Here is a 15,753-nt window from a genome sequence, read left to right as displayed (position 1 = left end):
AGCCTAGTGGCTGTGGTGGTGTAGGATGCTACTGTTCTGGCTCTACTCCTGCCTCTCATTAGAGAATCTCCTGCAGAGCCGATGCAGTAATTTTCAACTGCTTCTTGCCGTTTATGGTCTCTTTTTAATGTATGCTTTCAGAGGTGTGATCTTAGACACTCCACAGTATGCTAGCGACCTAAATTCAAATGCAAGAATCAGTTAGGCAGCGGGTGGGCAGGCAGCCTACATGGAAAAACCAAGCACTGACTCGTTGGTGAGCCCCAGGGAGATTATAACACAAAGTGACAATGGTGCTTCCAACCCACTTATCTGAAGGGAGATAAGAAAAATATTTTTTTTCCAGCCCTGCCCCCTCCAGGGCCTTAATGCAGATGATGATGGGGGTGGGGTAGACAGGTGCAGTATGAACCACTGTAATCCCAAACACCCAAGATAAATCCTTTCTTATCTACTTTTCCTGGAGGTCCTTTTGTCTCCCCAGTTCAGTGTGAACAGAACCAGTATTCAACCTTCAGTCCTTCACATACATGAGCACAACATTCACACAAGTTTAAGGCGATAAAAAAAGAATATACTCCTTTTCTAATGAAGAACTAATTGGTCTAAAATGCGTGAAGTCTTACAGCAATTTTGTAAACAATTTATAGCTCAGGCTTAAAGTACAATAATCTGATGTACAGTCTACTCCTGCACCATATATTTATATTTATCACATAGCATTAATACTAAGATTGTCTTAATATGTTAGAAAAATGTCATCTCCTTCAGAGGTCATTCTTAGACAAATATGTCCCTTGTTATTTGGAACATAAATATTAAAATAGGGATCATTGCTTTATTGTGTAACTTGTAAAGCTGACTCTGCAGTGATTTATAATAATGTTTAGAAATTGTAATAATTATGAGAACTTTCCTCACAGGGCATTAATTAGATCATTGAAGTTTTAAATATAAAGCATTAATCAGTATATTACAGGAAATAGTTCATTCAATTACAGTTGGTTTAAGTGTTTGGTTTGTTATTACATTGCTATTTATTTTGGAGTTCATCGTCAATTTCTCCTATAATTTGACTTTGTTTTTATTTAACATATCCAGATTTTTTTTTTGCGCTATTGAAAATAAATGAAGTCCTATTAAATGCTAGGGCTAGACTGAATCTTGGGTTATGCTGATTTCTAGCATTGATGAACAGAGTATTTTGAAGTCTGTGGCCTGAATGTGTAGGGTGAAAAAAGATCTGTTTTGTAACTGGAAGGCAGGGTCTCAGACTGTTAATGACTATGTGAATAGGGAAGGTATAATTTTGTAGCTCATATTGAATATGTATGCAGTATGCAGGGATAGTGGAGGGGTGTATGAAGAGTTCTTGTCTATAGGTTGAGGCTGGGAATGGGTGCAGAGGACAGAATTATGATTATTTTTAGCATATGCCGTGTGTGGTATTTTACTTGTGTATATTTAGTTAAAAGATTTTTACCTAATAGATATTACCTTCCCTTTATTCTTCATCTCAATACTTTCAAATGATTAGACTTCTTTGTTTTTTAAATGTAATATTGCTTGGAATATATTTTTAACTTCAATATGAAGTAGTCATTTTTAATTACAGTGAACAGCCTTTGCTATATTTTTCAAAACAGTAAAGGCCTGTATATAATTCATTAAGCATATTGACTTCAATTGGAGCAGCCTTTGACTATCCAATGTTATTAGGGATGAGAATTTAATTTTTGGAATCTTTGGCTTCAGAATTATTAGGCAAAATTGTATTAGATACTTAAATATGAATATAGGTATTGAATAATGCCACACAATTTGTATCAAACAGTGACTTGTTTATTTAAAAATGACTTGACTTCACTTCTGATTTACTGTTTCATCAAGTGTGCTTTTGAACAGTTCATGTTTAGGAGGAGGAACATGACCCTAGGTTTGCACTAAATGTGGAAAAACTTCAAATAACTCAAATGTGGTACCTCTTTGTCTTAAATGTATTACTGCCTCAGATTTGTTTCCCCAGTACTCCCACTTCTTGAGTTCAGGTCGCAGGTTCATGTTTTTGGCACTAAAACCTATTGATTGGCTAGAAGGGAAGTAGTAGTAAAGTGCAGGTACGAAGAAGTTATTTCAGCCAATTGAATTATGTTTGACAATCCACGAGTGTAGTTAGTGTGTAAGTTCCTCTTGCTATGAACAAACAAAAGTGAAATAATTTAAATTCTATTTTTACTGCTTTTTAACATTCCTAGTCTATTTCTTCTAAAAAATATTAAATGACCACTTTTCCCCTCGGAGGATGTTATTTAATTAACAATAACTTAATTTTAGTGATTGATGATTGATTTGTGAAGCAGTTATTTATTAGAGGATTCATATGACCTACTTTCAGCTTCTGAGGTGGAGAATTGTTGACTTCCATCTCGCACATTATCTTTAGGAGTTCAGCCTGTGTTGGATAAAAAGAGACAAACCCTAAATGTTTGACAGTCAGTTTTAGGCCAGGTCCACATTATTACTTACATTAGCAAAATTCATGTCACTCAGGGGTGTGAAAAAAACACTCTCTTGAGTGACATAAATTTTGCCAAAATAAGTGGCAGTGTGCACAGCGCATGTTGGTGAGAGAGCTTCTCCCATCAGAATAGCTACCACTGCTCATTGAAGTTGTTTTATTATGCCAACAGGAGAGAGCTTTCTTGTCAACTTAGAGTGGCTACACAAAAGACTTTACAGCAAGGCAACTGCATCAGTACAGCTCTTTAAGCTCTTTAAGCTCTGTAAGCTCTTTAGTGTAGACATTTCCTAGATATGGCCTTAGTAAATTTAGATTTAAAGTTTAACTATGCTTCCATTTACACTTGTAAGATAGTGGCATGAAACCATTTGGTTTTAGTACTTAGTAAGCATTGAAAATACGCATAGACAAGTAAATAAGACATTTGGAATGGGTGAAACATGGGTTAACAAAATCAATCTGGTCACTTGAGAATATTGTAAAGGTTTGATAACACACAAAATGTTGTCTGAGACTTTAATACAATTAAAATGAAATTCAATCCAGAAGGTCATTCCAACAAAGTATATAGCTCTATTTCTGATTTAAAGATTCTTTTGGAAAATTTCTTTTAAAAAAAACAACAACCAAAAAAAAAAAAACCCCCAAAAATGGATTCTGGTTCTTCTGGACTCTAGCAGGATTGGAATTGACAATAAAAATAATTTTCCACATTCATAAAATAAAATGAAATCTTACATTCAACTCATGTTGTGTGAAGTTGTCCATTATAGGGCTAACTTCGATGCAAATGCTTTCATCTCCATTAAATTCCGTGATAAGCATCTTCGTTACAGAGAAGCCATATATGATACAAAAATTAGATCCCGAGAACTACCTGATAAAGATTGAAATAAATAGTGCTATTCAGATTTCTACCAGTTGAAAATCTGATCTGATATTCATGAAGATACTCCTCAAGACAGTGGGTTGATTCCATTTTAAATAGGAGCAATTCCATTTACTTCAGTGAGTCACTTCTGTAACTAATACGAAAATTAGGCCCTTGAACTAAAACCATAGTGAATTATGCATTTTATGCTCTTACTAATTTTGCTGTTAGTAAATAATGCTCTTGATAATTTTATGCTATTGAGTATTAATTTTCATTGATTTTTGTAGCTGTAACTTAATTTTCTTATTTGCTATTCTCTTAATATTTGTAACCTAGAATATCCAAATATAGTAGTTTTTACTGAATTTGTTCAATGAATATTTGAATAGTTTGAAATATTATCTATGTTCACAGTTGTACAAAAGAAGATGTAGAATTGGAGGCAGTAAATTTTATGCGCTTTTTTTTTTTTTTTTTTTTTTTTTTTTTTTTTTTTTTTGAGTGGCGGTACTTTTTTAAAATATGGTTTATAATAGTGAGATAATATTGGTGAGATAGTATCTTTTACTGGACCAGCTTATCTTGCGGAGAGAGGCAAGTTTTCAAGCTTACACAGAGCTCTTCTTCAAATTTTGACCTGAAGAAGAGTTCTGTGTAAACTTGCCTCTCTCATCGAGGGAAGTTGTTCCAATAAAAGATACTATCTCACAAACTTGTCTTTCTAATTTTCTGGAGTCAACATGACTACAACAGCACTGCAGAACAACAATTGGTTTATAATAGTGGCAGTAGTAGCATCAGATGAAACATAGACCACACACCAGTCAGTGTCCGCTCAGTCCCTGGAAAAATCATGGAGCAGGTCATCAAGGAATTCATTTTGAAGCACTTGGAGGAGAGGAGAGTGATCAGGAATAGTCAGCATGAATTTACCAAGGGCAAGTCTTGCCTGACCAACCTGATTGCCTTCTCTGATGAGATGACTGGTTCTGTGGATGTGAGGAAAGCAGTGGATATGATGTATCTTGACTTTAGCAAAGCTTTTGATACAGTCTCCCACAGTATTCTTGCCAGCAAGTTAAAGAAGTATGGGTTGAATGGACTATAATGTGGATAGAAAGCTGGCTGGATTGTCGGGCTCAACAGGTAGTGATCAACGGCTCAATGTCTAGTTGGCAGCCGATATCAAGCGGAGTGCCCCAGGGGTTGATCCTGGAGCCAGTTTTGTTCAACATCTGAATTAATGATCTAGAGGATAGGATGGATTGCACCTTCAGCAAGTTTGCCAGTGACACTAAGCTAGGGGGAGTAGTGGATACATTGGAGGGTAGGGGTAGGATACAGAGTGATCTAGACAAATTGGAGGATTGGGTCAAAAGAAATCTGGTGAGATTCAGCAAAGACAAGTGCAGAGTCCTGCACTTCGGACAGAGGAATCCCATAGATTGGGGACCAACTGGTTAAGCAGCAGTTATGCAGAAAAGGACCTGGGGTTACAGTGGACAAGAGGCTGGATATGAGTCAGCAGTGTTCCCTTGTTGCTAAGAAGGTTAAGAGCATATTGGGCTGCATTAGGAGGGGCATTGCCAGCAGATCCCGGGAAGTGATTATTCCCCTCTATTCGTCATTGGTGAGGCTGCATTTGGAGTATTGTGTCCAGTTTTGGGGCCCCCACTACAAAAAGGATGTGGAGAAGTTGGAGAGAGTCCAGCGAAGGGCAACAAAAATAATTAGGGGGCTGGAGCACAAGACTTATGAGGAGAGGGTGAGGGAGTAGGCTTGTTTAGTCTGCAGAAGAGAAGAATGAAGGGAGATTTGATAGCAGCCTTTAACTACCTGAAAGGGGGTTCCAGGGAGGATGGAGCTAGGCTGTTCTCTGTGGTGGCAGATGACAGAACAAGGAGCAAAGGTCTCAAATTGCAGTGGGAGAGATCTTGGTTGGATATTAGGAAAAACTTTTTCACTAGGAGGGTGGTGAAGCACTGGACTGGGTTACCTAGGGAAGTGGTGGAATCTCCATCCTTAGAGGTTTTTAAGGCCTGCTTGACAAAGCCCTGGCTGGGATGATTAGTCGGGGTTGGTCCTGCTTTGAGCAGAGGGTTGGACTAGAAGATGACATCATGAGGTCCCTTTCAAGTCTAATCTTGTATGATAGGTTATTACACGCTGATGCGACAGATGGGTAATGCAAAATTACAAGAGATTAACCTTATTTTGCAATTTAATTTTTAAAGTAAGCAAAAATGAATGGCTTAATGAATTGAACTCTGAATTGTGATCAGCCCTTTTAAAAAAGACCTCCAACAATTCTTTTTCTCTGTCTCCTGCTTCTCTCTCAATATATTTATATATTGTTAAAATAATAAGACTGTTAAGGATACATTTTATGTACCTGTTGCAAAGAAGTGTGTATAGAAATATATGGCATCCTGCTAAATGAATACCTGATAAGGTAATAGATTAAATATTTGAGAACAGATTTCCAAAGTGTGGTCTCAGTCTGCGTGTTCTTTGTGACCTGTTAGTCACAATTTTTGCATGATATCACTTGTTCTGTGCAATATGAGAACTTACATACACACTCTACACAGAAACTGAACACATATTGAGCATTACTAATTAATTCACCATTTATGTGCACAAGTGAGAGTGCACAAAAATTGCACACACACAACTATGCATGCACAAATTGAGCCCTTTTGAAAATTTGGTCTTCTGTGTATAGAAAATGTTGACTAATAGACAAATGACTTTTCAAATTATGTTTTCAAGTATCTAACTAAACATTTTCATTAAACAATGGAACCCTAGTAAATGGTCTGGAAAAAATAAATCTCTGTTAAGAATGCAAAAAACAAACAGATAACCAAACTTAATGTACTAGCAAACATCATTAGTTTAATCTAGGAATTGATAGTGAACTCATATACGAAATTAATAAGCAGCTTTATGTTCTGTGGAATTGCTTGTAATTGGATAGTAACTATGGTTACCAGGTTCAAGAAATTGTGACTTGATGATGAACAGAAATAGATTGCAAGAGTCTGATATTTTAAAAATAGCTTAAAATCAAAGTACAGATCTATAAGATAGTGATGGCTAATAAGGTGCAAATATTGAAGATAATGTTAGATTTATTCATTGTGCAACTTATGCTAATATAGAATCTGCTCTTTCAAATCCTTGTTTGATGTGTGATGGCAGTGGTGGTGTTTTTTAACTGGGTTTTGTTCCTGTATGGCAGGGGTGGGGAACCTTTTTTCTGCCAAGGGCTTGATGGTGGTACGCGGAAGACGGCTGAGTGTCCGCCGCCGAATTCCCCACCACCACCGCCGCCGTGAAACTGCGCCGCCGCTGAATTCCCCCCCGCCGCCGAAAAGGTGCAAACGGCAGCAGGGTTTCGGCGGCGGGCACTGCCCCCCTCCCCACCCCCCACGGAACCCTGCCGCCGCCGTGCAACCGTGCCGCCGCCGAATTCCCGCCGAATTCCCCCCCGCCGCCAGGGCCAGACCAAATGATTTTGCGGGCCTTATACAGCCCGCGGGCCGGACGTTCCCCACCCCTGCTGTATGGTATGTGTGTGGGCAGTACGTTCTTTTAATCTGAAATATTTTCTTGTTAATATTTTCTGTTGATTTATTACTGAATAAAACTAAGCTCAAACCCACATAATTTTCATACCGAGGCCGCTTCTTGTTTCCATTAAAACAAAACCCAACAAAGTTTAGAGATCTTGAGATAACTTAATACGTTTTTTTTTATTTCGGATAGTCAGGCATGTTGAGGGGAATGATGAAAGTATGATTGAATCATATCTGTGTGGGGCAGAATAAAATATAGGGCCAAATTCTGCTTACTCATTCAAGTAGGACCTCATAGAAGTCAGTGCGACTGTGGTAGGCACACTTAAAAAGTTCATTCTGCTTTTAGAAAGATTGTGGGTTTCAGAGAGATTCCCTTTACTTAAAATGTGAAATAGTGCTAGAACGAATAATAGTTCTAGAACCAGAATGAATTTTTATGTGCATCCACTGAACCTGCATAAGTATAACCCTCTATTGAGGTTCCTCTAGTTCAGGTCACTGAGCGGAATTTGGCTCACAGCAACAACTTCATTAAAAGCTAACCATGTCTCATAGGAATAAAGTGGTTAATTTTCATGCAATATCTCTATCAATTAAATGTTAACATTAAAGATACTGGGGAAAAATTTTTAAAGTGCCTAAGTCCCATTGACTTTAAATGAGACTAAGGAGCCTAGTGGTAACATTTCAAAAAGCTCTTACGAAAATCATTGGGACTTAGGCTCCTATGTCATTTACAGGCTCTTGAAAATTTTACTCATTGCTTTTCACATTTTTTATTATTATAATATCTGACATTAACTTACTTTTGTTTCAATATGTTAATTAAATGACAATACATAGTGAAATTTTATGGCTGCATAAACCACCTTAAAATTCATAAATGTAATTAGTCCTGTTCCTCTGCCTCAAGAGATGCTTTTTCAAGAATCCAAAGAGAGTGGGCCATAAATGAATATGATCCACTCTACTTAGATTTTCAGGGCAAGAAAAAATGAGACCACAACTTAGTGATTGTTTTTCTCCATTTTCAAATGTGATTTGAAAAAGGGAAAATAGCAGCAGCTGCATGAATCATATTGAGAAGGTCTGACCATCTTGTTTTGCAGAATAATCAACCATGACTACAGAATCTGGATCAGACTCTGAATCCAAGGATCAAGACCAAGATCAGCAAGAAGCCCCTGCTCAGCAAGGGATAACTGGGGGACAACCACAAGACCAACAGCAGCAGCTCAGTGAGGAACATCAGAACGCAATTGACCAGTTCTCTGCTGTGGCAGCACACAGTACACCCGTGAAAAAAGAGCAGGCAAGTGAACCATTTCTTGGTTTGGTGAGCATGGTTAATTAAATGCTATCTCATTAACTAACTGCTAGGAGGTAACGTATAGTTTTGTCAAGACAAAAAAAAATCTTTTTTGAATTAAAAAGTTTCATTCGTTTGATGACAGTTTTTGCGACATAATGAAGATATTGATTGACTGGTCCTAAGGGCTTAAAATGCTTTAGTTCACGGTCAGGCAATATCTTTTGGAATTCATGTCAGATCTCCTACCTGCCGTACTTAATTTCAGAGTCCAGTGTTATACTTAAAGGTGTGGGGGAAAGCCCTTCAATCTTTCACCACATCAAATCACACTAATATTTTTTAGACACTGATAGTGTTTATAGGGTTTATTTCCACTCTGAAACCTGCTGAAAACTGGTGTTGTGCATGTTTGTCTGTTGTGTGACCCATGCAAATCTCTGAGGACTTTTAAATCACCATAGTTCTAAAATGACTGCACTGTAATTACTTTTAAGTGTGTTGTTTTAGTTTTGAGGAGTTAAGTGATTATTCTTTTTTGTTCATCTGTACATTTATTGTAGTTGTGAAAAATTATCACATCAAAATTTTATCTCACCCTTTCTAGTCAATAGGGCAGGAGTGCCAACAATTAGCTTTAGCAGATAAGACATCCTCCATTAGCTCTGGGTGTCTGGAAAACACAGTTCTTACTGTCCTGAGGTTAATGACCCTTGTCTAATCTCATTCATTTTTGAAGTCTGGAATAGAAATGAGTTTAACCCCTCCTGTATTAAACCTTTTAACAAGTTTAGGGCATTGCCTTTGAAGTGAGGACACATTATTTTTAACTGGGCAAACTATTAATAAGGCAGAGCAGAGAATGAGAACCTATATTTAAGCATTCCTTGTGACCTGTGACTGCTCCTGTGCAGGTTGTGTGTTGTGAGCTAAATTTTTGTAGATTTCTCACTTGGTTTTTAAATGTGTTCAAATTGTTACACCCAAATTTACAATGAGAGTAAAATTGCAGGCACAAGTAATTTCAGGTGAAAATGATAGCATTTTGATGTCTATCTGGTTTGCCCTGTGAATTTGCATAGTTGAACATCTGAACTCTGTCATTTGTGCAAGCAAATGATTGTGGTGCAAAATTAGCTTATGTGGTTAAATCTGTCCCCTTATGTCAGGTACTACTCACTTTCGCTATTTGCTTTTCATTTTCTCCTTCAAAGCATATGTACCAGCTTTTGCCATCTGGGTCTCAACTTCCCCTGTGAGACTGGAGGGATGACATGTTCTCACAAATTATTTAATTTTCTGGGTAGTTCCAAAGAAGAAGAGTGGTAGGCAGGCAGTCTCAGACTTTAAAGGCTCTTAAAAAGCTGGATTTCTCAGTAGACTGGTAATGGAATATGAGACATTTTTTGCCTGTAGGTCACCATTTTGACACCAGAAGTCATTACTGTGAGATGGCTGAATGGCCTATGCGAAATAGTGCTCTTAGAAAATTTTCTAGTGGACAAATGTTCACGTCACAGAAAACACCACTAAAATTCACATTAATCAGCACCATTATTGGCAGTTTCAATAAAGAGGGCAAAACCCGAGAGGGCCAAAGTCTTTATTGTCCTCTTATCCCTACCCTTGATTCCTCTGTCTCAGAAGTGAGAGATGCAGTCAGAGTGAATAAGTTTGTACTATCATTACTATCAGTTCTGAGAGAGAATCTTTGGGATAGGTTATATGTTTCATTGTCCAATTATGATGGCTTTCTTTACTGCCACAAGAACAGTTGTTTTGTTTTCTTTTAAAGGAAGAAAAGTACTGTGTGTTTTTACAAGGAACTTTGATGCTGAGACACCCTCAGAATCTACTTAAAAAATGAATGCTCTCTAACATATATAATAATTTAATCCTCCCATCTTTCTGCCGTAACCCAAGGTGACGCTGAGCATCTACACTAAATCTAAGACATCTAGAAATTCTGCAGCTTTACTAGTATTTCATGACTGACGCAGAGGCTAGACAGCATCAAAGACCACTGCTGCTAGATTCTGTAACTCTGAAGTGTCTCTATCAAAAGGGATTCCAGTTTCATAGGGGCTGAAAGTGTAATGCATCAGAGCAACATCTGTTCATGGATGGAAAAATTATAGGTCTAGTGTTACAAGTTTATATATATATACACACATACACAGACAAAGGCTGAGGCATATATATACCTTTCCTATTTTTTTTTTTTTTTAGAACACTGAAACTGGTACTTCTCCAGATAAAGCTTTCTGCAGGAAAGATTTCCATTATGGAGTGATTCTAAAAAAATAAAAGGATGCAATCAGTAAATCAGACCACAATCAGATGCAATAAATTTTGTGTTCTTTATTTATTAGAGTTGAACCTGAATTATCAGTTAATTGTAAAAAGTAGGGGTGGAACAGAAGAAATAATTCTGGTTTTACTTGGCCCTTTATCAAGGGCTTTTTCTCTGGCATAACAAGAAATAACTAAAAAAACAAAAACAAAAACCAACGAAAGTCCTGTAGCATCTTAAAGACTAACAAATTTCTGCAGGCATCTGACGAAGTGGGTTGCAGCCCACGAAAGCTTATGCCTGCAGAAATGTGTTAGTCTTTAAGGTGCTACAGGACTCTTGTTGTTTTTGCTGTATACAGACTAACACAGCTACCCCTCTGGAAGAAATAACTAGTCTCTGCTGAAATTCATTAAGAAATGTTAAGCTTTGAGACCTTAAGTTTTATATGCCCTAATAACAGTGATAACATGGATGTGGTCAGCATACTCATATAACTGTGCTACAAGAGCTGCAGCAATGTACAAGTGTAATGCACCGTTCAGGTTGCCTGATTTGATTTCCATAAGATGAATTGTTAGGCTCTTTATAGTTAATGAACTGTGAAGTGGAAAGCCAAGCAAGCTCTTTTTTTTGTATTTGCTTCAAGCTGAGATGGCCACACTGTAATGAACCCCAAGTCCCAGTGATCTACCGTTTTGGTTTTAGACACTCCTCTCCCCACCCCCACCCCCATTATTATTAATGGAAGTTAAGTGTCTAATCCTCTAGACTGCTTTGTAAATCTCAACCTATGGGTCTTGAATGAGTTTTGCCCAACTCAAGCTAAAAAGACGATGTCCTCAAACTGCAAATCCCAAATGGCCTTGTGGAGTCCCCAAACTTGTACCAAGTTCTGAGTCCCTTCCTGTCCCCACCTTGTTCTTCCCATCAGCTGAGAACCATTTCATTATCCCTTTCTTGTCCAGTTTGTGGATGCTGGCCCAAATCTGTCACTTCAGGGGCTCCACCAACCCAACTATGACAATTCTCCCACTCTGATGACCTCCATAGTTAATCCAACTTCCCCATCATACACAACCATACATCCACTCACCTTGAAACTTACCGATAAATAGACCTGGCTGGGGAATTTTCCATTGGAATGATTTTTCAATGGACAACGCAGTTTCCACAAAAATCAAAATTTTCTGTGGGAATATCTTGATTTTGATAACACTTTTTGATTTTTTTTCCCATCAGGAAAAATGAAATGAAATCTAATTTTGGTTGGTTTGACTCAAATCAGAATACTTCATGTGTTGAACTGCCTTAAAATGTTTAATTTAGAATCAGTTCAGTAAAACATTTTTCCTTATCAGTGCATTGCCTTATGGGAGTTGTAGTCCAAGCCCTTTCTCTCCTGGTGGATTGCATCTTCCATAATGCAATGCAGATTGCCCTCTGACCATGTGCGGTGCATCATGGGAGATGCATGATTGGGTGTGTCATGGGAGATGTAGTCCAGCCAGGCCCCCACAGGCAAATGGGGACTTCAGGCTTCTGAACTCCAGCTCCCATGAAGCAGTGTGCTACAATGTGAAAATGCAGTTTCATGATGAAACAACTCAAAACATGTTGGGTAACTTTAACAAACCAAACTAGAAAAGATTCTGAGACTGTTGAAATGATTTTCATTCTGAAATTTCTGAATCAAATTTTTTCAGAATTTCAATTCCACAAACATTTTTGCAACTTTTGGTCCCCATTTGGGACAAAAACAAATGTTGGAATTTCTCACGGTATGAAAGTTCCAAATCTCTCGCAGCTCCACTGATAGAGGATTCCTCCCATGCACCAAAGAAGGAGAGACAGTCAGCCCAATCTGCCAAGGAAGGGAAATATTTTTTCATTCTCAAGTATTTTGGTCCGCTCTACCTGGTGCAGGCAGCAGAGACTTGAACCAAAAAAGCTCTCTCTAAAGCAGCTCTGGCTAAACATTGTGCTAACTCAACCAGAATCCCACGAATATCTTGAGGGGAGGGCCAGGAAAAACTTTACAGCTGGTCTCCTCTGGTGCTATAAATGGTCCACACCCTTGCAGCTGGGCCTTTTAATATACCCAATCCAGTAGCACCACTTAAGGCCAAAAAGTCATGTGATGACAGGCCTTCACTACATGCCATTTACAAGTCGTTTGAAGAAGACGCAGAAGCAGCTCCTATAGGCTCGTGGAGACGGTGGGACTCCAGGGGAAGGCAGAGCAGGGTGTTCTGACAAATGAAGAGGAAGCTACTGTTCTTGGAAGAAAATCTGTTCAGCTGTTTTTGAGTTAAGCAAATATGAAAAATATGCTTAAACTGTCCAGTTGTGTGTGTTTGGTGTTTGTTTATTTATTTATTTTTTTCCTGTCTTATTTAAAAAGGGATTTGTTTAAAAACTTCTTGCTTGGTTTTCAACCAAGAAATTAGAACAGATTTTGAAGCATGTGGTGTGCACTGCACTTTGTTTGCCTTAATGAAATAAGCACTTCAGACATTCAGATGGATCCATAAGCATGACAATTGCATGTTCAAATAACCATGGCAATGTGAATATTTGCTTGTTTTTATTTGAATTGGCTGGTTATGAGGGTCCCTTCACAACAGCTTAGTGCTACTGTAACTCTAATCTTCCAAGCCAACTGCAGTTCATGATCTCTCTCCCACACTCTCTCCACTTCCTGCTTCTCACAAAAACATGATTCTCCCTCTGACTCCCCCTCTGTTACTCTGTGTGGCTGGCATATGTGGTTCTTCTCTTAGATGCCTGGATTTCCCTTGTCCTCTTTCCCAGTCTCTCACTGTTATCCTGGGTGGTTTAATATTTTGTGTTATTGACCCTCTCCCTGCAGAGAATAGCACTGAACTCCTGATGACTTCACAGCCACGGGGGAAAAATGTTACTACTTCTTCACACACACATGTTTTGGAATTTCCAAACCCTGCTCCCTTTTGAACTAATCAATCTTGTAAATCCACCAAGTTCTTGGAGGGTGAAAGACTTCTTAAATAGACTCCAATTGTACTGGATAAATATCCAGAGGATTTCTGAGATTTGACACTGTCCTCCCTCAGCTTCTAAAGCCAACAAGCTGAAATGAAATCACTGAAAATGAAACAGAGCAGTATCAAACAAAACACCAGATACACGCCCACCCCTAAAAGATTCAGAAGTAAAACATTCTAATACAAAACCCCTTATTTATCCCCTGACTCTGAATCCCCGGACTGGCAGTAAATTGCTTGAACAACGCCCAAATTATATGATCAGAAGACAGCCCTACCACTGTTAAGCTTTTCTATCTGTTTCACTAATGCTGTAATTGTAGAAATTATGGTCCCAAAACAACCCTGAAGCAACTTCTGTTCTGTGAGATGTTGATGGCATGGCAGGCTGTGGCACTGAAATGCTCCAAAAATACAGCATATATGGGCCATGAGGAGAATGTGGCTCAGGAGAGAATGCACCTAAGCATGCAAAATTCAGAATAACCTAGTGCACGCAGTTGCTTCTCAGTGGTCACTTTTCCCCTAGCTAACCGTACAAACAGAACGTCAGGTTTCTTTAGGAGGAGAAGGCTTAATTCACTGTGAAACCGTCTCAATGCATGGACATGTCATCACAGTTTTGAGGCCCTCTCTAATAGTTCCTGGCATGTTTTTGTGCTCTCTGCAAATTACAGAAAATCCTTTGTGGTTCTAACCTTGACAAATCTCGTTTAGTTTAGTTTGAGTCTGCTTGGTTAGTCCAACAAAATAATTTCAGTGCCACTTTTTGTATGCATATGTAGAGAAATAAATGCCTATGGTAGGTTTCAGTGTAACAAATCAACAACCCATAAGGAGGCTTGGGACTTCTTTCTGGCTGAAGATGCCTGTTATTCTTAAACAGCAATGTCTTCTGCTTTTGTTATCATTTGTCTTACCTTTTGAGCAACTCTCCTGCCTTCTTAAGAGATGTTCTTTCCCTTCCCCCACTCCCCAAAGTTTTCATTCATCTACACCAGAGGTCCCCAAACTTTTTTGTCCTGTGGACCACTTTCCGAATTATTTTTTTGCCGTAGACCCCCTGCCTGCCTTATATTAAATTTTCCTAAACTTTATATCATCAAATATGTTTTTCACAGCTGACACAGTGCTGTTCACTTTGATAGGGCTTTGTAAAAAAAGAAAATGAACTTAAATTTTTTATTCAGACCTTTATTGAAACAATTAAATTAAAAATCTTATTTTTATGTGAAATAAAACAAAATTAAACGTTAATAGCTCAAAATAAAAAAAAGGCTAAATTAAAATTCTCTTTAAAATTTAGCACAAAACTCTGTAAATATTTGGATTTTGGACAAAAATCAGAACTTAGTAACAAAACAAAACCATAAAATAAAGCTAAGGTTCAAAACTAAAAATACAATAATTAATGGTGTTAATGGGAGGGATGAACTTGATGCTCTGATAGCAATTGCTTAATATTTGGAGTCAAATGACTGAGGTATAGCCTTAAATCTCCTCGTTCAGTTATTTGCAAACGATTTCTTTGTTTTGTCAGCAGATTAGTTACTGCGCTAAAACCCCTTTCCACGAGGTATGAAGATGGAAAAGCTATCAAAAATTTTCTTGCAATACTCCATAATGCAGGATAAGTAACAGCTACATTTTTCTGAAGCCAGAACTGCTGATACCCCTTTTTGAACTGCACTTTAAGTTCTTCGTTAGTGCTTATTTCAATGAGTTCTTCTTGTAGTGCGATATCCGATTCTTCAATTGCACCGTACGGATCGATAACCCAGTGCGGTATTTCCATAGTTAAAACATCATCAAATCTGGTTTTAAAGTCTGAGTGGAGGGCATTTAAATGTTGAACATATGCCAAAATGTCATCATCCTGAACGTTTGTCAATGATAAGTTGTGGAACTGCGAAAATTCGCGCCTTCCAATGTTTTGTTTGAATAGGTTAATTCTGGCAAGAAAAGCTGAAATTATGGACTTTGTTTTTATTAAATTCAGGCTGTCTCCTTGTAACTGCAAGTTAACCTCATTAAATTTAGCAAATAAATCTGTTAAATAAGCAATATCTGGTTTCCATTTTATTAAATTTTCTTTCAAAATGGGAGCTTTATCATCCAAAAACTCCAAAATGGGTTCAAAAAGTGA

The 15,753-nt window shown here is 37.9% G+C and overlaps 1 protein-coding gene across 17 annotated transcripts in view; it reads left to right on the top strand.

Moving 5' to 3' along the window:
* Positions 1–15,753, top strand: part of EPB41L3 (erythrocyte membrane protein band 4.1 like 3) — a 131,206-nt gene that overhangs the window by 30,691 nt on the left and 84,762 nt on the right. For all 17 annotated transcript variants that reach the window (XM_067547391.1, XM_067547401.1, XM_067547516.1 and 14 more), the window contains exon 2: positions 8,089–8,291. In XM_067547391.1, the coding sequence (XP_067403492.1) occupies positions 8,100–8,291 (192 nt within the window). In that variant the 5' untranslated portion in view covers positions 8,089–8,099. The remainder of the gene's footprint in view (positions 1–8,088; positions 8,292–15,753) is intronic.

The sequence above is a fragment of the Emydura macquarii genome, unplaced genomic scaffold (genome assembly GCF_026122565.2).
Source record: "Emydura macquarii macquarii isolate MOO-44397 ecotype Brisbane River unplaced genomic scaffold, CSIRO-AGI_Emac_v2 contig_212, whole genome shotgun sequence".
NCBI lineage: Eukaryota > Metazoa > Chordata > Testudines > Chelidae > Emydura > Emydura macquarii.
This window is presented reverse-complemented; position numbering and strand designations above follow the sequence as displayed.